This window comes from Mus pahari, chromosome 1 (genome assembly GCF_900095145.1).
Source record: "Mus pahari chromosome 1, PAHARI_EIJ_v1.1, whole genome shotgun sequence".
Classification (NCBI taxonomy): domain Eukaryota; kingdom Metazoa; phylum Chordata; class Mammalia; order Rodentia; family Muridae; genus Mus; species Mus pahari.
This window is the reverse complement of record NC_034590.1, coordinates 130677530-130688630: the sequence shown is the minus strand read 5'-3', so window position 1 is coordinate 130688630 and position 11101 is coordinate 130677530. Positions and strand designations below refer to the sequence as shown.

At 41.9% G+C, this 11101-nt stretch overlaps 2 protein-coding genes across 3 annotated transcripts in view; both read right to left on the bottom strand.

The window, feature by feature from the left end:
- Positions 1–9: 9 nt before the first annotated feature.
- On the bottom strand, positions 10–4796 carry C1H9orf40 (chromosome 1 C9orf40 homolog). Of its 2 annotated transcripts, none has more exons than XM_021213897.2 (2): positions 4303–4796; positions 10–874 (listed from the first exon to the last, which is right to left on the bottom strand). In XM_021213897.2, exons 1-2 carry the CDS (start codon positions 4636–4638, stop codon positions 722–724), a joined length of 489 nt encoding a protein of 162 aa, XP_021069556.1. In that variant the 5' UTR covers positions 4639–4796; the 3' UTR covers positions 10–721. The 2 variants fall into 2 exon arrangements, with proteins under 2 accessions (XP_021069556.1, XP_021069547.1); XM_021213888.2 differs by having other exon boundaries at positions 10–877; positions 4303–4794.
- Positions 4797–5043: 247 nt separating this feature from the next.
- Carnmt1 (carnosine N-methyltransferase 1) overlaps positions 5044–11101 on the bottom strand; it is a 41106-nt gene continuing 35048 nt past the window's right edge. Inside the window, exon 7 of the mRNA XM_029536362.1 lies at positions 5044–5273. Within this exon, the coding sequence (XP_029392222.1) occupies positions 5044–5273 (230 nt within the window). The remainder of the gene's footprint in view (positions 5274–11101) is intronic.

The window sequence follows — 11101 nt, the reverse complement described above, 5'->3', positions numbered from 1 at the left end:
GTAATATAAACACTATAAAAAAAGTCCTCAAAACAATCAGTAAGCTGACCAGATCATTTCTTTCACCTCAGAAAAAGGGAGGAGGGGCAGGCATCTATCTGCTTCCTATCCACTGTTCTCTATCCACTGTTTGGCTCTATTCGTTGCCTGTACTGTTTTAATAAACAACAAATAGTGAAAGTTAGAACAAGCTACCCAAGTGGGAGTTCTCACTAGTTTAGATTTACACTCTTTTAAAACAAAGTTAGCTTTCAGAAACAATCTCACATTTTAATTTTGCATAGATACTCAAGTCTCCTATTTGTTCAACCAAGGGGATCCAATAAGATGCACTAGAAAATATGTATTAGCATCAGCTGTATTCATTCCATGTACCACATAAAAGCTTTGTGGTGCAAAGGATCATTTGACAGAACAAGTGCGGAAGGCCTGAGTGCTTCTTCTGAAACTGTCAAAACCTTCTTTCCAAGATAAGCATCTTCAAAGTCAAGAGCATGAACAAAACTATTTTCACTAAAAATGCTTACACAAAGTATTCTGTCTGCAGCTATACCACACCCTCGACAACTCTCCATTAGGAGATTCTGTAGTCATTAGTTATTTATCCCAAAACCCTTCCTCAGTTTTCAGGTTTGAAAAAGGTATCATGTCAAGTATGGAAAAGAACTTTTCCTTTAGGTCGCCTCAAATTTAGAGAATCCCATTTCTTCAGATCCTTCTGTCAGGACTCCATGTCAATCTCAACTCCTTCATTCTTGTCCTCAAGTGTTTCTGTCAGGCTGTTTGCACTCACATCTTCAAGAGCTGCCAGATCAAGAGGTGGCAGAGGGTTCCTCCAATACTGGAATGTATTATACTGCCAAAACTCTTCAGTCTGCTTTAGGAAAGGAAAAAGATAAAGATATCACTGGCTTAGAAAATGGCACACACACACACACACACACACACACACACACACACACACCCACCAGCACACACACGCATGCAAACACCAGGAAATGACTGCTTTGTTTCAGGGGGCAGAATGACATGCCCAGTCAGAGCACTCAGAAGGCCCAGTGGAGGAGCTGTAAGTTTAAAGCCAGGCTGGGCTAACTACACATTTCCCAGTTACACTGATTTACGTCGGGTGGCACAGACTATGACAAAGGCCACCTTTAAGAAGCATTCCTTCTACTATGTTGAGTTACGGGGACTGAACTCAAGTCTGCAGGCTCAGCAGCAAGGGCCAGTGCAATAACTACTTTTAATTCCTTGTTTGGAAAAGAAACTCAAATATAATTTACACAGTCTTTTTCATTTTCAACAAATAGTTTTGATTTTGGATAAAGCAGCTTACATGCCCAATCAAACCTGTGGATTTGTATTTGCTAATAATCTAATTTAAAAAGAATTTCCTGGATAGCATGTTTTAAAAAAAAAAGTTTTTTTTTTTTTTAGCGTGTCTGGGTGTTTTGCCTGTACTATGGGCATGCAGTGCCTGAGGGATCCAGAAGAGGGCATCAGATCCCCTGAGTCTGGAGTTTCTAACACACTAGTTTCAGAATTGCACCCTGGTCCCTCTGGAAAAGCAGCCAGTGTTTCAATGAGAAATATGAAATTTAAAATATATATACACCCTTATAACCTACTTTTCACTGATGTTTAGGATTGAGATTAACATAGAGGTCAAAATAGTTCATGATCTTCAGTAAAGTTTGGGGATGTAAACATGATATGTAATTTTCTTTTTTTCTCTTTGGTTTTTCAAGACAGGGTTTTCTCTGTGTAGCCCTGGCTGTCCTGGAACTCACTCTGTAGACCAGGCTGGCCTCGAACTCAGAAATCCGCCTGCCTCTGCCTCCCAAGTGCTGGGATTAAAAGCTTGTGCCATCACTGCCCAAATTGTAAACATGACAGTGAAAAACAATGAATTGACAATTGGTATGACTGATAAACAGGTCTACCAAGCATTAAGCAGTTTACCTTAAATGATTACAAAATTACCTTAAGTAGTGATGTTGCAAAGAGAAGTGTCCTGGAGCCCCAGGCAGGCTGATGGGTGCTGTTCTCAATCTGAGCACCCTGTCGGATCAAAGCCTGCCCTCCCTCCCACACTGTGTTAAGTTTATACTTGCTACCCTAGCACCTTCACAGTCAGCCTTGCAAGGCAGAAAGAATTAGTCTTTTGGGAATTTAATATTGAGACAAAGATAAAGTCGAAAGACATAGGCGGTGAGATGGCTCAGTGCATATATACACACACACACAGTAAAAACTGTAGAGAAATGGGTCAAGTTTGAATAACTGACAAAAATCACTGACCCTACCTCATTAAATTAGGATCATTGTGAGAATTAAAAATGAGCAGAGTAAGCCGGGCGTGGTAGCGCACGCCTTTAATCCCAGCACTTGGGAGGCAGAGGCAGGTGGATTTCTGAGTTCAAGGCCAGCCTGGTCTACAGTGAGTTCCAGGACAGCCAGGGCTACAGAGGAACCCTGTCTCGAAAAAAACAAAACAAAACAAAAAAAAAAAAAAAAAAAAAAAGAGCAGAGTAAATGCACATTATGGCTAGGCATCACATACCCTAATAATGAATGTTTCATTAACTATTTCTGTATGAAAACATTTCCGCTGCTATTTAACCATATCATGCAATATTAGCTAAGCAACTGATCTCCATAAAGTTATACTGTTATTAAAAATACAGTTTATATATAACATATATGCACTCTTGATTTTGTCTAGTTAAAAGTATATACATATACATTAAATTATCCACTCTCTATAAACGCATGTAAGTTGTGTATACACACACATGTGAGTGTTCGTATGAAACAATAAAGGCAACATCCTTAAGTCTGACAACACAAAGTAGGCAAGCACTGTGCCTGGAAAGAAGACACCTGCTGCCGGCACCATTCCCTACACAATACTATGCGTAGCCTTAGGGCAAGGATTTAAGCCCTCATCTGAGCGAGCAGAAATCAAGCAGACACTGATACCAGTTTGATTTTTGTTACATCTTTTTCTCCTGGATGATTAGCTCTTAAAACAAAACTTTGTCTTTGGAAGCTAGAAGAGATGGAGAATTCCTATCTTCTCACGGTTCTTCAGAAGATAAGGAACTCAAGAAGCAGAGCTGACAGAACACTCCTGGGCCTCATGGTCTTCTGCTGGCTGCTACTAACACAAGGGAAGAGATGTATCTAGCAAGGACTGGATGGTGTGGCGTCCGCTTACTGAATGCTCCCCTTGGCCAGCCTCTCTCATCACGTGTGCACATAAAGCTAGAGTGACCGCAGTTACATCCAACACTTCTGGAAGACTACGATTATGCTTTAAGAAACCAGTAACTTCACCTAAAAACAGTGACTGTAGTTCTGAAAGATAATCTCTCTGAATGACTTTAATCCTCAGGCAAGAGGAATGTGGATCTCTGGGTTCGAGGCCAGCCTGGTCCAGGACAGCCAGGGCTACACGAAGAGAAAATTTCCCAACTTTGTTATAAAATAACTAGAAAAGGACACTGGGCAGATGCATTCCAAGGTGGCTGAGTTTGGCGAGCTTTAAGAATTACCCTCGCTTCTTCACCAACTTATGCAAGAACTGCTTTAAAGAAGGCTCTTGAGTCCCTAAGTTGGACCAGTGCTGTGCGATACATATATAATATGGGTTATAAACTCACTTGAAGGCCAGGCGGTGGTGGCTCACGCCTTTAATCCCAGCACTTGGGAGGCAGAGGCAGGCGGATTTCTGAGTTTGAGGCCAGCCTGGTCTACAGAGAGTTCCAGGACAGCCAGAGCTATACAGAGAAACCCTGTCTCGAAAAACCAAAACCAACCAACCAAACAAACAAAAAAAAAAAAACCGACACACTTGAAGTTTTCTAGTCACGTGTCTAAAATAAAATTAAACAGTACACCCAGTATGTGACAAGTTACTTCGCATGGAACACAGTTCAGAACCTGACCATTTATCTTAACCATATTCGGAGCTCCTACTCTTTTTACACTTAAAACACCTAAGTTTGGTCAAGTTATATTTCTAGTGTATTCTGGATCACGTGGCTAGCGGCCACCAAAACAAAGCAGCGGAAAGTGGATCCATTCTCACAGCTCTGAAATTAGGAGTTAACGGGTCCTCTGATGAATGCTACCGGAAAGCATGCTAGAAGTTCTACAATATTCGCCATCAAATTAAACGCTTCTCTCCCGTTTGTCACTGAGCTGACCCTCTGGGGTCCAGCACGTCTGGCCCACTCGATGGCCCGACTTCCGCGGCCTGGGACCGAGCTCTGGGCTAGTGAGGAGCGGACCTACCTGGCTGTGCACCCCGTCGGCTACCTGCGGGCTGCCCGCGTTCTCTACTCGGTCGCCGCCGCCCGCGGCCCGGGGTTCCTCCTGCTCGCCAGGAGGCGGCTCTCCGGGCTCCCGGCTACAGCCCTGCAGCTCCTGTCTGTCGTCCCCGCCGCCGCGTCGCTTGCGGGGCGCAGACGCAGGCTCCGCCATGGTCCCCGCGTCCCCCTGGCGCTTGAGGGGCCGAGCCGTCCCAGACGGCGGGACCCAGAGCGGTGGCTCCTCGGGGAAGTCGCTGAGCAGGAGCCGCTTCCAAGGCACGCGGAACGTGAGCGGCTCAGCCGCACGCCGCTTGGCCATGGGCCAGGGACGGGGGTCGCGAGGGCGGCGGCCGAGGGCGGAGGACAGCGCGGAGCTCGGCGTCCCGAGGGTGGACGGGACGTTGTGGGGGAGCCGCGGCGCAGCGCCGGAGATTCGAACCTGCGCCCGATGCGCGCGCACCTGCGCCCATCCAGCGCAGCCGCTGGTTGGTGAAGGCTCGCGGCTCGCGTTCCCGAGCGCCCTTGCGGCCGGAAGTGCGCCCCCCGACGGGGCGGGGCATGGGAATGTGGCTAGAAGGAGGCCGCTACACGCTGGCGACCTTATTTTGACTTGCACGGTTGTTGCGATTCGCACGTGTGTGTGAGCATCTCGGTCCCTAAGCGAACAGGCGAGGAGGCGGGCAGGAGCGGCCGACTGACCCCGCGGTCTCAGAGGTCCCTGCGGCTAGTGGACTGGGGCCCTTTCTTCTGTGCTGCCATCCTGGGGCGGCGGAAGTGTCTGCCTAGCCCGCAGCGGCCCGCAGGTTCCAGGACCTCTCCGGTGTCTGGCAGAAATATGCAAACCGTGACGGGCTTGCTTCAGCCCGTACTTTAGGTTTTTGGTAAAAGCAAAGAGTAACTGAAGGATAGAGCGCTTGCCTACCATGCCCAAGGCCTTAGGTTCTATCCCCAGTGCTGCAAGGAAAAGGAGAAAACGCAGTAACCAAACAAAACTAAGGGAAAAAACAAGCCCATCAGGTCTCCGGAGAAACATTCTTTCTAGGGCATGGAAGAGCTGTTTTAGCTGATAGGTACTGAGAATCTTTAAAATAAATAAATAAAAGAAGGCTTAAGTGTATGGGTGTATTTATGAATATGAGCCATGTACATGCTTAAACATCTCTAGATGCAGATGTAAGCCATCTACACAGAGAAACTTACAGAACTGGGGATTGAACCTACGGCCTCGGGCATGGGAGGCAAGATCTCTATCCTTGAGTTACTTTTTTTTTACGGAAAGACTAAAATACTGGCTGAAGCAAACCCACCACGGTTTGCATTGGTGGGACAACAGCAAATACCAACAAGCGCAGACAGCGTTATCGGAAGTGTACGGTATAGCTTTTCTGTTTCATCTCTCCATTTCCTGTTTGCACTTGGTAATTCTCCCACCTGGAACAAATGAAAAATTCGCCATTGCCATTTTCACACTAGGAACGCAGATGATTTGTTGTGCGGAGACCTTGTTCCAAATTCGTTCCTTCTGTTCTCCAGAATCTTGCTGCCCCCACCACCCATTCCTTGTGATACTTAGCGTATGTACACAAGGTAGTATAAAGCATGTGCTTGGCTAAAATGGCCGTAACACGCAAGTGTCCCCGCCTGGATTCAGAAGGGAAAGAGCATCTGTGTGCTTCCTCATTGTCACCTGTTGCTCTTTCCTGTGCCCAAATAGTCGTTTCGGACTTTGAGTTAGTACTTCTTTGCAATTTCCCCCTCTGTCTACTCACTTATCTGTATTTCTAAGATGCTTTTGGGTTTGCTAATATTTTAAGATATACTAAGGTCTGACTGACATACAATAAGCTGCTTATTTTCAGATGTGGCATTTTGTCATACACATGTGCCTGTGAAGACATGAGAGTGAATCGCCTTAAAAGCTTTATCTTAGCGGTGGTGTTACACGCCTTTAGTCCTAGCACTCGGGAGGCAGAGGCAGTCTGTGAGTTCGAGGCCAGCCTGGTCTACAGATCTAGTTCGAAGTCAGTCAGGGCTACACAGAGAGACCGTGTCTTGAAAAACAAAATCTATAAATGCTAAGAGCATTGTTCAAAAATGCATAGTATGGATTTATTACAAAGTGTGTTTCTCAATGCTCTTTATAGCACCAGAGATTATTATTATATTATTATTTTGCATCCTCATCAGCAAACAATATGGCCAGTGTGAAATGGTATCTCATTGTGGCCTCAATTTGCATCTCACCCAATCAATGAAGCTGGACATGGTTTATTTGTATTTATAGATTTTTGGTTTTGGTACAGGAATCCTGGTTATAGTTAATATTGTTCTTTGCTAAACAAATTCTACACTTAATGTGTTTCAAACGATCAGTACAATTTTTCTTTGGGTTTAGTCTGCTGTAAGAGGTTGATCCTTACACTGTCATTTGTGCCTCAAGACCTGCCACCTGAACTAAAGTGCCTGGTGGCCAGGGTTGGATGGCTAGAGTTCGGGTAAGGCATGTTGCATCTTTAGCCCTCTTTAAAAACTAGACCAGGGGCTGGTGAGATGGCTCAGTGGGAAAGAGCACCTGACTGTTCTTCCAAAGGTCTGGATTTCAAATCCCAGCAACCACTCATAACCATCCATAACAAGATCTGACGCTCTCTTCTGAAGTGTCTGAAGACAGCTACAGTGTAATTACATATAATAAATAAATCTTTAAAAAAAAAAACAAAAAAAACTAGACCAGATGTCCTTTTTCTCTGGTTTGTGAGAACCTTTTTATTTAGTACCCTAGAAAACATTTTTTTAACCTTAAAAATGTAACTTTTATTATGAACATGAAGCATGTATCTTTATTAGCGCTGATTTTCCTAAGATCAACAACCTCACCCACCTATAAGTTCTTTGCCTCCACCCTCCTCACGCTGACACGTTTCTACTGAACTGGCTACTGTTGACTCAGTCACATGATGAACCAGGATGATTGAAAAGCTGCATTTGATAATTTCAGTGTAGACAACAATGTTTATATTTGGATTTTTATTAAATCAAGCTTGCCTATATCTAACTCCTTTTTAGAAAATTACTGTAAAACTACCAGTCTAGTTTTAATCAGATTGTAAGGAGATTTCAGAATCAAGGTTGTGGAAATAGGATGTATCATGTTGGAATAAAGGACACTCAAAACATTAAAAAAAAAAAAATTTAAAGCCCAAACCAAAACCCTAAACATACACATGCACTGACACTGACCACATAGCAAGTCTTATCCTGGACAATGAAAAGTCTGATTTTCTTTTAAATGCCAACGAATAATATTTAGTAAAAGTTTGCTGACTTTATACCTTATATAGTCTTACTCAGTTCATATAATATGGAAAATGAAAAGATACCTAGGGGCTCTCAGCTGGTGTGACATATTCAAAAACTAGAAAGCATTTCCTATGGTAATATTTGGTGTTAGAAATACCAACTTCTCGCTGGAAAGATGGCTCAGTGGTTAAGAGCACTGACTACTCTTCCAGAGGCCCTGAGTTTCAAATCATCTGTAATGAGATCTGATACCTTCTTCTGGTGTGTCTGAAGACAGCTATAGTGTACTTACATATAATAAATCTTTGGGGCAGAGTGAGTGGGGCCAGAGCAAGCAGAGGCCCTGAGTTCAATTCCCAGCAACCACATGATGGCTCACAACCATCTGTACAACTACAGTGTACTCTCCCAACTTCTTGGTAAAGAAGTAACCCATACTGTCTCCCTCTTCCACCCTCCTGCGATGTGTGCCGAGGTCAGGTGTGTAACAGACAGGTCTTCACCACTCAGGGAGCCCTGGGAGACTACTACATTGTGCATGGGTGAATGCAGTAGGAATAGAGTCCAAGCAAGTTCCTCAGCGGTGCATGTGTTAAAGGTTTGGTCCCCAGTAATTGTTTACTGGTGAAAGCTCTGACTTCATGAACGGATTATTCTTTTGATGGCTTCATACTTGATGGACTTACTATTGGGAGGTAAAATCTATAAAGTGAATCTAACTCTAAAGGAACATGTTCCTGGGATTAGTTCTGTTCTGGCCTTTTCCACCTCCAGCTCTCTCTGCTTCCCAGCTGGCATGAAGTAGGTGAGCAGCTTCACCCCACTCCACGCTCTTTACCCTCATGTTCTGCTGCGCGCGCGTGCACGCGCACACACACACACACACACACACACACACACACACACACACACACACAGAGCCAAGTCGGCAAGGAGTGAAGCTGTGATAAAAAATAATAAACCCATTATCCTTTTACTTTAAAAGTATGTTGTCATAGAAATAAAAAAATTGACAATACAGAGAGAAAGGACTAGGGAGGAGAAAATACCAAGTCAGAATGCAGAGTGAAGTCCTCACCCAGTAGCCGCCTGCTGAGGCACTGTGGAGTCGTCTGGCAGAAGTTCTCAGAGACACTACCCGCCCAGTTGATAAGTAAGAGTTCAGAGAAGTGACCCCAGATGATAAAAAATGCTCTTCTTGAAACTTTTTTCTGCTGTTAGCCTTTGTAGTTTATTCTATCATTTAACAAAATTAAGGATCAAGACTAATCATTTTCCTTGGAAGATTCAAAGTTCATTATACTGAACATGAATGAAACAAACTGAAATATACCTCGGCAAACTCAAAGCTCACTCATTGAGTTTCTAGAAGCATAAAAAAAAAAAAAGGCTAATGAAAAATTGAGAAATGTGCTCAAATAACATCCCACTATGGCCATCATTACATTGAGGGAAACAACCAAAAACTGTTGTAGCAATTGGTAGAGTTTAATATTTAAAGAAAAAGTAAGTCTATATACACATTAAAAATATAGGAAGTTTCATGCAGACATGAAGCTTCCAATTCAGTCTTTCTGGTGACGTTCAGAGTGTGAATTACATATAAATCCCATACACTTTACAGTTCCCAGACGTGACCATTTCATATGAGTTCAGTAGACTTCCTGTATATTTTATATGTCCTATCTTGCTCATTGATCAGAAACCAATCTTCACTACCTCAGAAAATGTAAATTTAAAACAGAAAGCACACGATCACCTTATAAAACTGAGAACATTTGTGTATAGCACTAATTTAAAAAAAAAATTAAAATTTCCAGGCTTATACACTTTAATAGCTGGACCTAAATATAAAAAAAATGCAAAATTAAATTCTTTCAGTGACACTTCTATTATTGATTTATACCATATTTTCAAGTTTAGAATATATTAACTTCAAAAGCCACAAGAGAAAAAGTGATGCAAATTTATAAGGAATATTTTTAGAACATTCATGGTAAGAAGAAAAAAATAAGTGAAATAACTGATTTCAGAGTTAAAATACATAATTTAGAAATATAAGTACTAATATTAAAGAGTAAAACATAACAGAAAAAAATCTTTAGGTAACAAAACCAATCCTCTGGTGTCAGACTGTTCTTACCTTTGTAAAAAAAACAAAAACCACTCGATGAATAAAAGCATTCCTAAGTAACTTAAAAAGCATGCATTTCTTGCTGTTCACTGGATGTCTTTTAAAAGACATTTTTTAGTTTATTTCTTCCCCCTTAAAAAAATAATTCTGAGAGATATTTTCCCCCTTGTATATAGTGATAAGAATTTCCACCAAATGAACATTTGTAAAGTAGTGAACAATGGAAGAACAAGAAATGATTTTAAAAGAAAACTAGACTATGGATTTACACAGCCTAAGAAGTAAAATTTGCTCTGTGGAGCCATGTACTGTATGCATGATGGAAGGACAGATGACAAAAATTCCCATACTGTGTAGAATTCTTCCAACTAGAAAGATACCAGATCCTACAGACTCCCAAACCTAAGCAACACAAAGGCTCAAGGACTTAAAGTAAGGCTTCCCATTAAAGCATGGCAACAAGGCAGTTATGTCACCAGTACATATTAAATCCATCTAATCCTGATGCCACAGAGGTTACAAATTTGTGCAACACTCAGCAAGAACTCCCTTTTCTTGCAGAAGTTAGAACACCGTCCACCTCTGCGTTCCTACCTAATGGAAACGGAAATAACAGACATTAAAACTAACAAGGAAAACTCCCTCTGAACAGGCCTCCCTAGGGGTAGAAAATTAAAGCAGCATACACTGTTTCAACTCCATCTGGGGACAAAATTAGTATTAATCTGAAATTCCATGAATGGCTGCTCCCTAGGAAGACACAGACCACAGGCATTAATTTATCCCTGAATTTCATACTCAGAACTTCTCACATTAATTCTAATTTTCACTAGAATACATGTTAACTAAGAAAGTGCTTGCTTTCATAAGCCACATACTTTTTAAACACATCATTGTAAACATCACACTGACAAGCTTTGTAATTAATTTCTAATTCAAAATTATGTATTTCAGATGGGCAGATTTTATTCTTATTTTTCCAGTTTCTTAACACTGCTTTATAAAAGAAGCTTTTGGACCTCTGAATATTTATATGTATATACATTTCAAAGGGATCCAGTGATTAATATAAGATTCAGTTTAACATGGACAAAGCCTTTCTCTGTTACTGTAGTTCATGAATTTTAACCTGTGATACAACTGATTTAGCATTTCATACATGACATGTTTGATGTTCTCTAAATGCAGCTGAGCTAAAAAATAAAATAACACTATTTTGAATGATGAAAGAATAGNTTCAAGTTCTCTAAGTATACTTTACTTAGGTCCAATGAGAACAATTCCAGTTCCAGATTCTAAATATGACAGAAGATCCTTTTAAAAGTACAGGCAATGCTTAACAGGAAAA

Bases quoted from the DNA above. Each gene is read 5' to 3' on its own strand.
- C1H9orf40 (XM_021213888.2), bottom strand. From the start codon at position 4,638: ATGGCCAAGCGGCGTGCGGCTGAGCCGCTCACGTTCCGCGTGCCTTGG. The intron at 878-4,302 runs GTAGGTCCGCTC...CCTTTCCTAAAG, and splicing joins CCGACGGGGTGCACAGCCAG to CAGACTGAAGAGTTTTGGCA.